The sequence below is a fragment of the Urocitellus parryii genome, chromosome 6, assembly GCF_045843805.1.
Source record: "Urocitellus parryii isolate mUroPar1 chromosome 6, mUroPar1.hap1, whole genome shotgun sequence".
In the NCBI taxonomy this organism is placed as follows: Eukaryota; Metazoa; Chordata; class Mammalia; order Rodentia; family Sciuridae; genus Urocitellus; species Urocitellus parryii.
Genome location: NC_135536.1, coordinates 158,109,056 through 158,126,528, shown reverse-complemented (window position 1 = coordinate 158,126,528; position 17,473 = coordinate 158,109,056). Strand labels below are relative to the sequence as shown.

The 17,473-nt window shown below is 41.9% G+C and overlaps 1 protein-coding gene across 2 annotated transcripts in view; it reads left to right on the top strand.

The window, feature by feature from the left end:
- The window catches only part of Pcsk2 (proprotein convertase subtilisin/kexin type 2), a 270,092-nt gene that overhangs the window by 148,480 nt on the left and 104,139 nt on the right, over positions 1-17,473 (top strand). For both annotated transcript variants that reach the window (XM_077800021.1, XM_077800020.1), the window contains 2 exons: positions 1,524-1,632; positions 13,312-13,349. In XM_077800021.1, coding sequence (XP_077656147.1) covers positions 1,524-1,632; positions 13,312-13,349 — 147 coding nt within the window. The remainder of the gene's footprint in view (positions 1-1,523; positions 1,633-13,311; positions 13,350-17,473) is intronic.

Sequence of the window (17,473 nt, the reverse complement as noted above, 5' to 3'; positions counted from 1 at the left end):
CCTAAACAATGGCAGCAAATCAATTCCATGAGGTTTAATTGATGCAGAACTTGAGGCATTGAAATTCAATCTGTCGGATGAAGTGAATATTTTCTGGCTCACCAACAGTCTGCCATGATCCATATGGATTGATTGGGTCATATTTAAAAGGAGATCAGAGACTCTAAACCAACCCAAACTGTAGGGCATGCTTTTGTAAAGAGAGTGGCTAATTTATAAATATAAATGGAGCTTTGTTTTATTTAAAATATGTTAAACAAGAGAGAAAATTAAATTACAGTCCTATAGATGGCTACATCACAGGAATGCATCACAGTTTCCCTCCTGGAGCTTCAGAGCTTGACTATGTATATGCCTTATGGTTTAGAGCATGGAATATTGAAAGTCCAATCTGGAATTGGATGAGTTTATTATATTAGAACAGGTTAGGTTTGTCACAGTAACAAACAAATCTCAAATCAAAGATTGTGTCTCATTCTTGCTACATAATTAATGTTTCATAATCCTTCAGGGGCTCAGGATGACCAAGCACAATCTAAATTCCATCCTCACTGCTTTTATAAGCACCTCAGCAAGGAAAGGGGGCAAATTATGCATTATCTCTTATGGCTTCTGCCTGGAGGTGGCAAACAGCACACGAGCTCACATGCCATTAGCCAAAACCAGTTACATGGCCATTATAACTTCAAAGGATGTGTAGCATATAGTTTTAACCTGTGCCTGGAAGGAGAATAGCAGTAACTTGTATGAAGAACACAAATGCAACTCACACAATGTCTCAATAATACCAGAACAGCATCAATCACTGTGGGCTTTTGCCAGTACAAACTCTTACTTCAGTACTTTTTCTTTTTACAAACCATCTTTGAGAAAATCTTGCACAAGACAAAGATTCAGGAAAAGAGAGCAGTGAACATATTAATGTGGAATTTTTCTTCATCTCTCATTTCTTTTTAAATTTTGTGAAGGCTTTATCTGTATTAGAACATTGTACTAAAGGTGACCCACCTATCTAATTCAGCTCAACAAATATTTTTGAGCAAGACTTGGTATGATGGTACTAAATTTTCAAAGGATGTGCAAAAGATATTGTTTTTTGTGAGGAAAATTATATCTAAATAAGAATAAACCAAGACGGTGTGTGCTGTATTCAAAATGTGAAGTATACACAAAGAGCTATGATACTAAGCATTTAATTCTGTCTCAAGGAGGGTTTCTTGCAATGAAAACTCTAAACATGTTACATAGAATGAGTTTGAAGACAGCCATCTAGTTTAAGAGATGACAGATATGAAACATCATTTGCATATTTACATAAAACAGAAAACATCAATTGTTTATATGAAAAAATAGAGAGGGAAGGCTGTAAGAGATGGAGGGGGCACCCAAAAGTACTGTTTTATGGGAGATGTGGCCCTGATGCTGGCCCTAGACTATCACATGGCTGCAGAGAACATCAAACAAATTACATGTGTGCTTTACAACACCAGCCTAATAAGATTCTCTGCTTTGGTCTGGTACAGATCAACACTGGGCAAGCAGATGGTACACCAGGGCTTGATCTGAATGTGGCAGAAGCCTGGGAGCTGGGATACACTGGGAAAGGTGTGACCATTGGAATTATGGATGATGGTGAGTATTTTGAAGCCTTTGCGTCAATTGGAAGCAAGTGTGTCTTTGCATGCCTTCAGAATATAAAAGATTCATTGTTTTTGGAAATGCTAATAGGAGACAGAATCAGCCTCTCTGGTACTGGGCCTGATGACCATACTTCACTGTGACCAAATCTTCGCCTTACTCCAAATCCGTGGTCTTTAAACCTGATGACACCCTTAACAAATATTGTTTTCAATTAATAAATAAGAGACTAAATAAACAACACCTACCTGTCATTCAACCATAATTTCTTATTGGGCTACAGTTTATACCTCATCTTAAAATGTCTTCTCAATCTATTTATATTTGCTATTTTTTAGAGCCACACTATCCAATGTAGTAGACACTAACTACATACATTTAATACTAAATTAGTTCAAGCTAAATAAAAATTCAATTCTTTAATCACACTCAGTTCACTTCAAGTTTTGTTTGATTTTTTGTTTTGTTTTGTTTTGTTTTGATTTTTATGGTTCTGAGGATAGATTCCAGGGCTAGGCAAGCACTATACAACTGATCTAATCCCCACCCATCATTTCAAGTTCTTAATAGCCACACAGATTAATTCAGCTGCTGAAATTTAGTTCAGTTCTATTTCCATCATCACAAAAATTTCCTATTAGACAGGATGCTTCTGGATTCATGAAATAGCTTTTTAGCAACAGAATCAGGGTTTGGAGAAATTTGACTTCAATACTACTTTCAGAATGAGCCCTTGAATACATTTCATTACAGATAACCACCCCCCCCCCTTTATTATTCTATCCTGAATGTCTTCCAGACAAAGACGTAACAGAACTTCATTTTTTTTAACTTGAAAACTTTCATTTCTGTGGTATTGAAACCCATGAGTTGGAGGAATTGGTGATTTTCCAACTACACATGTCCTTGACTCCACTAAAATTCTGTAGAATCACCGTCTTTTCACTGGGAACATGCTTCTGTCCTTCATCAGCCAACCAAGCCCCCCAGTAAAAAGCTCCACTGTGCATTATTGGTCTCATCACATACAAAGGCTGCACGGAGATGAAACAATAGAGCCTTTCCTTTCTGCAGATCCTCAAAGAACACGATGTTGACTAATGCAAGGCTTTGAAGCAGAATTGATGGGGAAAACAAGGGAAGCCAGTGTGCTTAAAATCTGTGTTATCTTTGTCAGGGTTCATTAAATACCAACACAACAACAATGCCTCCGTATTTTCTGATGTGTGAGATGTTTTGAAGTGGATGTGAAAGCTTTCTCTCCAGTGGCTGAGGGCTCTCACAAGAAGAAAGGAGGTCTTGCACATGTCAGGCAAGCACTCTACCACTGAGCTACTACTCCCCAGCCCATTATTTCAAGAGGGTACATGGACCGATGTCCGGAGCTTTTGAGTGTTTTTGTTGTTTTGTTTTGTTTGTTCCTAACACTTTGGCTTAAAACCTTTCCAAAGCATTTGAGGTCAGCTCCTCCAGGAACAGAGGCATCTAAGTTTGGGGGAAACCTTCACAGTATATATTGGGATGGCTAACTCCAATAGTACCAAGCATCCTTTACTGGAGATCAGAGAGTCCTCCCTAAAAGTGGTGCTACAATGACAGCACATGCACATTGCTCTTCTGAAACCTTGACCAACAGATGCCTGTTTCAGATTTATTTACTGTAGCCCCCGCCTGACAGTTAAGTCATCCCTTCCCGAGTGGAGAAGACAATGGCTCCTGACGATCGCTAAACCTTGTAGAAAGTCCCAGCAGAATTTCTTGATTAATCTTATTTCTTCTGAAGATTAGTGGTCTTTGGGACCTCCCCCCCCCAAAAAAAAGATGATTAGTCTGTCCCCCCTCCAACTAAAACTCCTGATATCTCCATAATTTTGGTCATCTATTGCTGCAAAATAAACCACACCAATTTGAATGACTTTTTTTAAATTACTGTTTATCACAGTTCTGTGGGATGATAGGGCACAGGTGGATAGTTCTGCTAAGGTCTCACTGGGGTCTCTCATGCAGTTGGAGTCAGAAAGTTACTGGGGTTGGAGTTCACTGGAGACTCAACTGGGATGTTGAAATGGCTCAGCCTCTCTCTTTTTCCATGTAAGTCTCAGGGCCTCTCCTTTCTATGTGGGGTCCCCAGAAAGGTAGCTGGATTTTTTTGGTAGGTGGCTCATGACTCCTAAAGAAAATGTTCCGAGCAGAAGGGGAAGCTGCCAGTCCTCATAAAGGATGGACCTGGAGTGGGCATGCGTCACTCTGCCACTTTTGCTGGGTGACTAGTCACAGGGCAGCCCACATTCTAGGGAAACAGGCTCTGCCTCCTGGTGCAGAGAGACAGTGGATTGGTGGCCATCTCTAATTCACCACATGCTTAGTGAGCATTACGTAGGAAAGAACAATGACCAAGCCATTCTCCAAATCCACTGTTGAGTAGCAAGTTGAGCACTTTGGGGACAAGAACAGCCTCCCACACAACCAGGCCAGGTACTCGGCAGCCTCTCATCATTGGGCATCTCTGCCCTAACACCCAGAAGTGGGAAGATTGGAAACACCAGTGCCAAATTTTCTTTCTTAACTGCCTGCATGGGTGAAGGGAACAGTAGTGTTTCCCAGACATTCCCAGATTAAAGATGGAAACAGATGGTGGAACCTGCCTGTAATCTCAGCTACTCAGGAAACTGAGGCAAAAGGATGGCAAATTCGAGGCCAGCCTGGGCAACTTAGGGACAGCCTATCTCAAAATAAAATTTAAAAAAGGGCTGGGGCTATGGCATGAACATAGTTAATATACAGAGAGATAAAAAATTGTGCCCTGTATGTGTAATAAGAATTTTTGTAATGCTTTCCACTGCTGCCATGTATTTAAAAAAATATATATTTAAAGGGCTGAGGTTGTAACTCACCTGTAGAGTGCCCTAGGGGTTTATCCCAGAACCCCTGCTAAAAAAAAAAAGACTGCTACAGATGCTATCCCTGATAGATAAGAGAAAAAAATCATGTAGGGCGTTATAAACATTGGTTATATATTTTGGCCTGAATGGCAAATGTTCATTTATCTGCATGTGGAAGGTTCAATTTGTAGGCAACCCAGGTTTTTTTTCTTCTACCTTTCTTCTACCCTATGATCTCCCTTCAATTTTCATGAGATTTCTCCCCCTCCTTTTTCTCCTTTTTTATTTCCTCTTTAACTCTCACATGTGAGAGAAAACATATGACCCTTGCCTTTTCTGAATCTGGCTTATTTTCCTTAACATAGTGTTCTTCAATTCCATCTATTTTCCTGCAAAGGACATAATTTCATTCTATGGCTGAATAAAATTCCATTGTGTATGTATATACCACATTTTCTTTATCCATTCATCCATTGACACTTACCTAGATTTTTGGTTCCATAATTTGACTATTATGAATTGTGCCAAGCCAGTTTTGATAGCCATCTACCTCTATCTGATTGCCGACCTCAAAGCTCAGTCATCATCCCCTCTTGTCAGATCTAGTGATTTCATAAATGCTCATAAAATGTCTTCTACCTTTGCTTAGGTACAATGCAATGTCCTTTCCAAGTGCTACACATCACTGAGAGGGTGCTGCTTAATTAGCTATTGTTCAACGGGGCAGAAAGCATTTCTTAAGGGTCTGCTAGGACATTCCCAGCATGAAAATGTCAGCCAGGACCCTGTTTAATCATTACAGCTTCATCCCTGTTATTGCAATGGGACTGTTTAGTGTTGGGAACTTGGCCTAAAAGTGACCATTTTGAGACACAGGTATAAACAAAATTCACCCAGACCAGGCACAATTTGGGGCAGGTGATCAGCTCTTGAGATCAAAGACAGTCAGGGAAGGCAGGGATCAAGGCCTTTAGCCAATATCAAATGAAGCAAAGGAAGTAAGATAGAAAGCCAATGAGGCAGGGTCAGAGGGAGCTTCAAGCTGAAGTAACAATAAAACAATTAACAATTGCTTAGTGCCCAGTAAGTGCTAGATACTGCTTAGCATTTTGGAACCCAGCTACCCTTTTTCTAGTCTCTAAGGTTAGTATTATTATTATTATTATCAACCTCATTTTGCAGATGAAGAAATGAGGGCAAGAAATTTCCCAATGTCTCACAACTAATTTTCTAGCACATATTTTGTGCTAAAAACCCACCTATTCGTTCTGCCTTCATGATGAGACTTGGTGAATCCATGTTCATCAGCATTAAAACCTAAGGAACAGAAAGTCTTAAGTCTTAATATTCAAGATATTTAGAACTCTGCAATGTACAAGAAAGCAATAAGAAGGTCAAGTAAGGTGGCTGTTCCAGTGACTATTGCCGCATAACAAATGACTCCAACATGACTCCAACACTCCACAGCTTAAAATAACTACTTATTTTTTGCTCATGATTTTGTGGCACAGGAATTTGAGAAAAGCCTGGCTGGGACATTTTTCACTTAGTATCTCTCCTGCAGTTAAGGTCAATGTTAGCTGGGCTGCAGTCATTTGAAGGCTCAACGGAGCTGGACATTCAATATGGCGTGCTCCCACAGCTGACGGTTGATGCCCTGCCAAGACTGTCAAATAGAGTGCCAACACGTTATATTTTCCTCTAATTTGGTCTCAAGCGCTCTCTCAAAAGAATGGCTATAAATTCTAGCTCACATCAATAGGACTCCAGGGGGATTGGTTGTAGATGTTCACAATGTGCCTGTATCGGTCTGTTCCTGCTGCTTAACAAAATACCTTAGATTGGGCAATTTGTAAACAATAGAAATTTATGTCTCGAGGTTCTGGAGGCTGGAAAGGAAGTCGAAGATTGAGGCACCAGCAGATTTAGTGTCTGGTGAGGGCTCATTCTCTGCCTCCATGATGGTTCCTTGTCACATCCTCCAGAATAGATGAACAGTGTGTCCTCGCGTGGCAGAGGAGCAAAAAAAGGAATAAACTTTCTCCTTCCAGCCCTTTTAGAAAGGCATTAAACCCATTTATGAGGGGAGAGAGAGAGAGAGAGAGAGAGAGAGAGAGAGAGAGAGAGAGGTGATTATGATTTAATCACCTCCTAAAGGTCTCACCTCCTAATACTAGTGCATAAGTTTCAACATGAATGTTTTTTAATTAATTTATTTATTTGTTCTAATTTGTTATCCATGACAGCAGAACGCATTTTGATTCATAGTACACATATGGAGCACAATTTTTCACGTCTCTGGTTGTACACAAAGTAGAGTCATGGCATTCATGTCTTCTTACATGTACCTAGGGTAATGACATCCGTCTCATTCCACCATCTTTCCTACCCCCATGCCCCCTCCCTTCCCCTCCCCTTTGCTCTATCCAAAGTTCCTCCATTCCTCCCATGCTCCCCCACCACCAGCCCCATTATGGATCAGCATCCACTTATCTGAGAAAACATTCAGCCTTTGATTTGGGGGGGATTGGCTTACTTAGCATGATATTCTCCAACTCCATCCATTTACCTGCAAATGTCATAATTTTATTCTTTTTAATGCTAATATTCCCTTGTATATATATACCAGTTTCTTTTATCCATTCATCTATTGAAGGGCATCTAAGTTGGTTCCATGGTTTAGCTATTGTGAATTGTGCTGCTATAAACATTGATGTGGCTGTGTCCCTGAAGTATGCTGTTTTTAAGTCCTTTGGGTATAGACCAAGGAGTGGGACAGCTGGGTCAAATGGTGGTTCCATGAGCACGAACACTCAACTCACAGTGCTCCACACAGAGCCCCCCCAAATTCATGCCCATCTTACATAGTAAGACATTCATTCCATCCCAGTAGCTCCAAAACTCTGAAACTGTCCCAGTACCAACCTAAAAGTTTAAAGCCCAGTCTCTCATCCAAGTCAGATGTGGGTAAATCCCAGGGATAATTCATCATGAGGCAACTTCCTCTCTGTTTTGAACCTGTGATCCAACAAGTTATATGCTTTCACAACACAGTGGTGAGTCAGGCACAGGACAGAGTAAGAAAGAAAAACACCTGGGTAACAGGTCCCAAGTATGTGCAAAATCCAAAGAAGCAACCAATAAATCTTCAGGCTTGATAATGATCTTTCATCCCATGCCCTACCCCTTGGACACACTGGGAAGAGCGTTGGGACCCCACAGCACCACATGACCCTGACCCCATGACTTTGCTGGGCACAGCCCACACAGCTGCTCCCATGGGTCAGGATCTTGCCTGTGGTTCTCCCAGGCTGGAATCACACATATGGGTGGCTTTATGGCTCTACAATATTAGGGATAGTCACATGTCCACAGCTCTGCTAGTGGGAGTTCCCTACTATTGCCCCAACCCATGGTCAGTGATCTGCCTGAGTCCCCAGTGCTTTCTGAGGCATCCTTTGAAATCTAGGTGGAGGTGTCCCTGCCACCATAGCTCTGACACTCTGCCTACTACAAGAGTTGGCACTCATGGATATCACCAAGGTTTATAGGCTGTGCGTTCTGAGGGGTGCCTGAGCCCACCTTGGTCTTCTTGGTTCACAGCAGTCATGGAGCATTGTGCCTGAATACATGGAGCAGAGTTTGTGCTTCCCTGGGCAGTGAGCCCTGAGGTACCTAGGCCCCTCTTGGGAGCCATTATACCTTCAAAGCCCTGGAATTCTGGTCCTGTGAAGGGTAGGGCAGCCAGAAAGATCTCAGAAACACCTTCAAGATCATTCTCTCACCGTCTGGATGAATATCACTGATCTCCCTATCTAAGGTCGACTTGGCCATACTCTTCATGTTTTCTCCTGAATCCACTTTCTCAGTCTTTACCATCTGGCCAGATGGAGAAGTCCCTGATTCCCTTTGAATTATAAATTCCATCCTGAATTCATTTCCCGACCTCACATTTTACTATAAGCAATCAGAAGTCATGTCACATCCTTAATACTTTGCTTAGTGATGTCTTCTGCAGCATATCCTAGTTCATTACTCTTAAGTTTCAACTTCCTTGAAGCACTAGGTCAAGGACATAGTTCAGCCAAGTTCTTTGCCACTTTGTAACAAGGACAGCCTTTCCTCCAGTGTCCAATACCTTACACCCATTTTCATCAGAGATCTCATCAGAATTGTCCTTACTGTCCATTTTTCTACCAATGATCTCTTCACAACTACTTAGAGAGACTAAGAAGATTTGGGCTCTCTCCATAGTTCTTCTTTTGCATGCCCTCACCAGGATCACTGACACTATTCATGGAAACACAAGTTTTTGATAGCATCACTTCCAAACTCTTCCTGCCTTTATCTATCACACACTTCCAAAGCTGCTTCCACATTTCTAGATATTTGATATGGTAACAATCCACTTCTTTTGGGGGGCAGAGGGACAAGGATTGAACTCAGGGGCACTCAACCACTGAGCCACATCCCCAGCCCTATTTTCTACTTTATTTAGAGACAGAGAGAGTCTCACTGAACTGCTTAGTGCCTTGCTTTTGCTGAGGCTGGCTTTGAACTCGTGATCCTCCTGCCTCAGCCTCTGGAGCCACTGGGATTACAGGTGTGTGCCACCATGCCTGGAAACACTTCACTTCTTGATATCAATTTCTGCCTCAGTTGATTCCTGCTGCTATAACAAAACACCTTAGATTGAGTAGTTTATAGAAAAAAAAACATAAATTTATTTCTTATAATTCTAGAAGCTAAGAAATTCAAGATCAAGGTGCCATTAGATCTGGTGTCTGGCGAAGGCCCTTTTCCTTCTAGATGATACTTCCTTGCTGCACCCTCACATGGTGAAAGAGATGGAACTGCAAAAGAAATTAAGCTAATTCCTCTCATCTCTTTTGTAAGAGCACTAATCACACCCATGACACAGTCCCTCACGTCCTAATCACCAAAAGATTCTACCTCTTAATACTACTGCATTGCGGTTTAAGTTTCCACGTGAATTTTGGAGGGACACAAGTATGCAAACCAAAGCAGTGCCTTTTGCAGGATACTTCTTTTATCCTAGTGAGGGGCCTAGTGCCTAAGTGTCCAACCTGTGATCAAGTGTCCCTCTCTCAGGAAACCTGTTCATACTAACAGATGCTCTGCCTTGTGTGAACGGTGTCCAGTTTATTCCCATTGAGACAGTCACTCTCAGGGACAGCCCTAACTAAGAAAGAAGTTAGGGTCAGGTGTGCTGGTCAGATGAGATAGAGAGGAGGTGATTCAAAAAGAAAACATGAAACAATCGATGCTGTTCATTATGCACAGGTTTAGAAAAAAGAGAGCAATATGCCTCACAGCGAGAGACAAGGGGCAAGGTGGGGACATGAACAGTCTACCAGCAAGTGGGATGTTAGAACAAGCAAGAAGTCCATGAACCACGGTCTTTGTGTGGGGTAGAACCTTCCTGGGAGAGTTCCTCACAGGGCACTCTAATTTGTGGGTTAAGAACAGGAAAGCATGAGTGCCTAAGAGTCCCACGGTAACTGCAGCATATCCACTCAGCCCATATAGGGTATGGCAACCAGTGAGGCAAGTCGAGTAGGTTGTGTCTAGTGGTCCCATAGGAAGGTGGGCACCAGGAGGCAGCTGCATAAAGCGTATATCTGGATTGGCTGCACTGAGGAATTGGCAACAGTAGGGAAATGGAAACTGTGTCAAGGAAGACTAAGCCCTGCTTCTTATATGAAAAAGTTCAACCTGAAATAACATAAAATTACGTAAATTCACTATATTACCTGTGGGTTTCTTACGTGGCCTCTGGTTTCCCCCAGAGTAAGTATCCAAAGGGAACAGGCAGAAGAATACTGGACTTTTCTGACCTAGCCTCGGTGTTTCACTACATCTACTGACTGAAACAGTTACAGGCCCACCCAGATGGAAGAGGACGCAGTGGGCCCACTTCTCCATGAGAAGTGTGACACTGTCACATTGTAGAAGACAGACGGGATAGGAGATACTGTGCAGGCATCTTTGGAAAATGCAGTATGTTCCTTGAGCCTGCTTCTTGTGGACATTTAATTAAGTGGGGTGTAGAGAGTACAGATGGTAGCTCTACTGGGAGAGTGGAAGGAACTGAGCTCAGGACCAGGGTCCTAGGATGCTACACATCTCAACTAAACCACTGGCCTGCTAAGTAAGAGTATATGCTCATGGAGCCCCTTGAAAGTTCCCTTAGGTCTCTAAACCTGTTAGAGCTTCCTGAGAACTTGGACTGTTGTGGATTAGACTTTCTGAAAAGATTGAAATTGCTAGCAGGATACTAAGGGTTTATGAACAAGAATATAACCAAATATTGTTCATTTGTGAGCCACATTCATTATGACTGGCTGATCACGAGTCTGTCTCCCTTCTTTAAAGTGTGAGCCACAGGATCAAAGTGCAGCCATTGATAGGCACACTTCTTGGTCTTCATGTTTAAATTGTCTGTTTTTGGAGGACCAAATCATACCTGGAATCCATCATGGAAAAACAAACAAAAGCATTAAAAAATAAGGATACATTACTAATATAAGAATTAAAAACTAAATAAGCTCATCAAGAATTGTGTTTGGTATATTCCACCTCAAAAGATAATCAAATATTAAAATACTGTCTAACTATCAAATTATTATTTTCATTCCTTAGCGCACTATTACTTTTTCTGAATCATATCTATCATCTGCAGTTCTATCAAAAATATTTTCTTTCTCAGACCAAAGTATCCATTCTAACTCAACCTTAGCCTTCCCCTTAACCTAATTAAGTATTCATGACTTTAATGAGGCTAAATTTATCTTGTTTTAATCCTAATTTTTTTCTGGTCTCAAATTGTCTCCATGATTCAATGTTTTCCCTTCACAGAGAAGAGATTTCTAGTGCTCAGAGTATTTTTCTCTTAAACAAATTCCAGTATCTGGACATGGAGCCATGTTTTGAAAACTAACTTCCAGTTAGAAAAAAAAAATTGTGTGTGGAGGGGGAGGATGCCTTCTTTTAGCTTATCTATGTTATAAAAATTTCTTCTCAACAATATTAACCAATTTCAACAAATCTGTATGCTCTAATTTCAACACAACATTGTAAAACCAAAACTACATTACTCTACTGTTGTGAATGACAGTATTAATGATTATGATAAGAAATGTAATATACTGTTTAACACAATCTAAAAATTCCAATGAGTTGTCTCTAATCCCAAGAACAGCTTTGCAAGGTAAATAATGGCCCCATTTCAAAGATGAGAAAACCAAGACCCAGAGAAAAATATGGTGTCACTTAGCCAAAGCCACATCAGTATCACAGTGTCTGATCCTTGAATGGAACTTGAACTATTGGCCTGAAAGCTTATGCTCATCCCCAGCCTTAATTGGCTATCTTTGAACTCAGGTTCAGAACAAGGGTTGACAACTTTTAAAAATATTAGTCTTTGCTTCTGCAAAGTTTGGGAGGTGAGTAGAAAGAGAGAGTACCCTGAGCATGGGTGGGAAGTGACCGGTAATACTCAGTGGCTCCCAGTCCAGAAATTATTTGTATAAACCAGAACAAAATAAACCGAAATTCCGTTTAGAAATTCACATCCCAGTTCAAATTGTTTTACAGGGCAAAGCTATAATGGCAGCACGGTCTTCGTATGCATGCAAAGAAAATGCCAACCATGGGAGGCACTTAATGGTACTTGCAGCTTATAAATATTGCATCCCACTATAGTTATTAAATGCACCAGCTGTTGGGCTAAGCACGCCCCATGCATTAGTTTTTTTTAACCCCTACCTGTTCTCACCTCCAATTGTTAAAAAGGAAACGAACACAGAGAGATCAAGCAACTTGCCTAAATTTTTGCTTCCCGTATCCAAGTGGTTGGGAGTCCAACTCTAGTCCTTGGCTCCAAGTACCTACACTAGCAACCATTATTCTTGGTAGTCTCTGGAACCTGTCCTGTTTCCCAGAGAGCTGGATGCAGTGTGACTGCTGCAAAGATTGCATGACTCTGCAGACACAAATAGGAGCATTTCAATTGTCCTTGGTGTTCCACGGTGATGTCTAAGGTCTAGCAGTCCGATGGAACTCAGCGGTGCTCATAGACATAATTCTAGCCTTGGAATGACTTGTGGGCAAGAAGACAGGCCCATATTCAAGAGAAAGTGCAGGACTCCTGCTGAGAGAATTGAAGCCTTCAGCTTCCTGAAGAGCCACATTCTGTAGAGACAGGCATTAGGTCCCAGCCGGGAACACCTCGCTGGAAATCATTTGCCCTTTCCTAATGGCTTTTCTCCCTGAGCTGCGCTCCTCTTCTTATTTCCATGCCCGAGTATGCTCTCCTAATCCATTGCTGTCCGTGCCCTGTTAAATAATCATTACTTTTCCTCCCCAGGGCCAGTTGCATTTCAGGAGAAATGCCAGTTTGCGCTTTAGAAATGTCAGGATTTCTACAGATCTCTTTTAGATCACTGCTTTGGTGAGCCAGTCATCTCACAGTCACTAAGCCCCTTAGTCCTGACATTTATTCAGAAGTGTTATCCTTGGGCCCCGGGCTCTAATTGGCTTCACTCCTCTGAAGTGTGTCTGAGAAGAGCTGCCTCTCCACTGAGCAGTGCAGCCTGCCCTCACCCAGATGGAAAAGGCAAGGCTGGGGGCTTGGGCCGCGTGCTCACTCCACCACCGGCTATGGCATGTCTCCTCGTGCCAGCCCCAAAGGAGGACACCGGCTTGAGCAGCTCTTCTGAGGATACATAGCAGATATTAACCTTTGGTTCCTGTGTTGTTCTTTTTGCAGGAATTGACTACCTCCACCCAGACCTGGCCTCCAACTATGTGAGTACAACCTGACTTTGGTGGGGGAAATGTGTGCTTTTAAGTGTTCTGGTACCTCTGGTTATTAGGAACACATGGATGCGCATGCACAGGAGCTTGCACGAGTGAACACATGCATGCACATGCACAGGAACATGCACACATGCACTCAGACATGCATGCATGCATGCATGCATGCACACAGAAACATACACATACTCTAACATGCATGCACACCTACACACACATACATGCACACACACACACACACACACACACACACACACACACAGTAGAATAGCTCATCTTGTTAGAGCCACAGCTCAAGCCAAAGGCAAATGACAAGATGTGGGGACCCGCAGCAGGCAAACACAGTGGCTATGTGAGGAAAAAAGAAAGAAACCTGCAATTTGACAGAACAGAATGCCAACAAAATAGGTACAGGGAGGGTGGCAGAAGAGAGAATGTTGGCAAGGCTTGAATCAACTCTGGCTGACAACACTGGATTGAAGGTGGAAACGAGCCATCTGGGTGCTTGCTGGACAGAAATGAAGGCAAAATGCCAAAAACTGCAGCAACTCATATTACAGCCACCACTTCATGGAAGCGAGAATGCTAATCTTTCTTTGATTCTTTGTATTGCTTATGATCACTTCACACCCATAATGTTCTCCACGGCATTGAGCATCCCGAGAACTGTTAACAGAGAACCACATGAATGGGCTTAAGAACGAGAAAGGATGGTTAAAAAGGAAAAGTGTTTGGGAGGTCAGCATTCTGGGTCCTTTGCCGTAGAAGGTGTGTGCATCTACATTGCAAAAAGAAAATGGGGCTTTTCATGTGTTTGGTGCTCTGAGCTTCAGAAACAGGGCAAAAGTGTGTTTGTATTGACTGCATGTCTTTATAAATCTGGAAGCATCCAAATTGAGCACAACATCTTTTGTTGTTGTTGTTTGTTATTGTTGTTGTTCTTTTTAGATATACATGACAATAGAGTGTATTTTGATATATTATACATACATGGAGTATAACTTATTCTAATTAGAATACCATTCTTGTGGTTGTACATGATGTGGAGTTTCACTGGTCATGTATTCATAAATGAACATAGAAAAGTAATGTCCGATTCATTCTACTCTCTTTCCTAATCCCATCCGCACTCTCTTCCCTGTATTTCCCTATGTCTAAACCAATGAACTTCTATGTCCCCCCACACACACACCTCATTGTGTTTTCTCATCTGCATATCAGAAGGAACATTCAACCTTTGGTTTTTTGAGATTGGCTTACTTCATTTAGCATGAGAGTCTCCAGTTCCATCCATTTACTGACAAATTTCATAATTTCATTCTTCTTTATGGCTGAGTAATATTTCATTGTGTATATATACCACATTTTCTTTGGATGTTTATTTAATTAATGTATTTATACATGTTGCTTTGAATCTAACCCAGTGCCTCATACATGCCAGGCAAGCACTATACCACTGAAGCACAACCCCAGCCCTATACAACATTTTCTCCTTTCATCTTTTGAAGGGCACCTAGGTTGGTTCCATTGCTTAGCTATTATGAAATGACCTGCTATAAACATTGATGTGGCCACATCACTATAGTATGCTGATTTTTGGGTATAGACTGAGGAGTGCGATAGCTGGGTCAAATGGTGTTTGCATTCCAACTTTTCTGAGGAATCTCCATACTGCTTTCCATAGTGCTTGCACCAATTTGCAGTCCTACCAGCAATGTATGAGTGTGCCTTTTCCCCCACATCCTCACCAACACTTACTGTTATTTTTAATTCTTAATAATAGCATCTTTTTTTAAATTAAGTTAAACGTGAAATCAGATGGCACAGTTCAGCCATTATAGTCCTGGAGAGGAATGGCAGAAGTTAAACCAAAACTATATTCCTGGTGATGATAATCTACTCCTGTAGAAAAGATGATAATAAACCGGCTGTGAGTGGCAGAGTCTGCCCCAGTGGTCCTGTGGGTAGCACCTTCCCACCCCACCCCACCCCCATCCACACGGCTCGCTGCCCCACTACTATAACACAAGGAGCATGGAGTACAGCTGATAGTCTGTTTGCTCACTTTCTTAAAGAAATTGCCTCAGTGCCATCCTTCTTTGCCTCCTCCTAATCTTGGCTGACCTTTCAATTCCTCCCTCCTTTCTCTGCATTCCTCACAACTGCAGGGCTCTAGAGATGTCTGAAGGGGGTTTGAGAAATGCCTATGTTTCACTTTTTCCAAGGCTCTGATATGCCATCTTACAGAGAGAGGGCAGGGATACTGACCTGCAGGGCCAGACAGTCCAGTCTGGGAGTGCTGCCCTTCGCTCTCAGAAACATTGGTATTTCCCAAGATTCCCTCCATCTCCAGGCTTCAGCATCTCCCAGACCAGCTATCTAAGGTTCCACTCACTTTCCCAAACCAGCATTGCTCTGTCTTGCCACTTGGAGGACCCAAGGCTGTGTGGCTGGCCAAGGGGCTGAAAAGCTGCACTTTCAGTCCAGTCTCATGAAGCCAAGACCACCGTGACTGACCTCCACACCATCTCTTCTGCACTCCAGCCCAGACATTTCTGGGCAGCCTGCTCCCAACTCCAGTTGCCAGATGAAAAAAGGATACTAATTTACAAGGGGAAAAAATCCCCCAGGATAAGCTATATGTGCTCTGGTAGTAGACAGTATGATTCATCTACCAAAACCCGCATCAGAAATTGGGAAAGGAAACAAAATCTCAGAAACATACTTGGAGAATTCTGTGGATTCTTGAGTGCTACCTCTTTTTTTCCATTTCTTTTCTAAAAGCAATCTTTCTAGTTAAAAAACAATCATTCCTATATGTATATTTTAATGAAATTGGACTCTTATTGCATATATAGTGTTATCCCATCTACTGGATATGTCTTGAACATTCTTATACTATTAATATTTGTGAAAACATGACTTTAAGGGCTATATAATACTATCTCACACCATAGTTACTTAAGCATTTTGATCCCCAATTGTTGGACAGCTAGGGAGTTTCCAATGGGCATCTCACTCTGAGGGAGCATGACAGAGGCATGAAAGAGGGACTCCATATTCTGTTAAGGAGAGCCAAAGAAACTAGAAAAGTTTATTCTGGGGGGAAAAAACTTAAGAGACATGTTATATATGTTTTAAATATTTTAGATTCTCCTGTGGAATGAGGCATCCAACTTGTTCAATCATTTCTCCCAAGAAAAATGGCCGCCAATGGGTGGTCAACTGCAAAAGGGAGATGTTGATTCAGTTAAAGCAAGAACTGTCTAGTGGTTGAGGTTAATAAGCAAATGGAAGGAATTCTCTGGAAATGTTCAAGAGGAGGGTTGATGGGCATTGGCTGGGTTGTTGAAAAGATGTTGAAGATGTTGTTGAGGAGACAATGTCTATACCAACCTTAATCTACATGATATCCCCTAATTGAATAGATAATGTGATTTCTGCATAAAAAATATGCATCTTGAAAATTTCCATCCGTAGCAGGTCTGAACTTTCAACATTCCTCAAACAGGAAGCATGTCTAGGCAGCACACATGGCTGTGACACATTTCTGTCTCCTTGGTACCAGTGATAAAGCTGAATATCCAAATACTTCATTCTTAACTCCTCAGCAGAGAGACCAAACTGAGTGGCTTTCACCAGTCACGGTGTCTCTCGTGCACCGTACAGAGTTGTGATTGAAGCAACTAACCACATTTATCTTCTTTATTTTTAATTAAAAATTTTACACTAACATTAACAGAACGAGAACAGCAGTGGAGCAAACCTGCCCAGGAGAGCAATGAAACCAGCAGACGATGATGGGCTCGAAAATTGTGTGAGCGAAGGATTCACAGGCGGCGTCACACCTTGTTAAGTGGCTTAATGGCTTGGATGTGATGAGCTAGCCTGGTGCCCTTCTAGGGAAAGGTACTTTGGGGAAGTCATTGTTTGGGTTTCCCCGGAAGCAGACCCTGAGATGAGGGTTTGAATAGAAGTAGTTAATTTGGAAGAGATCCTAGGGAACAGAGGTAGAGAAGTGGGGAATGAGACAGAGAAAGGAAGATACTCCATAAACAACGCCTCATCAGACAAGTTATCATGGGCAGCGAAAACTTAAACCTACCAGGGAAATC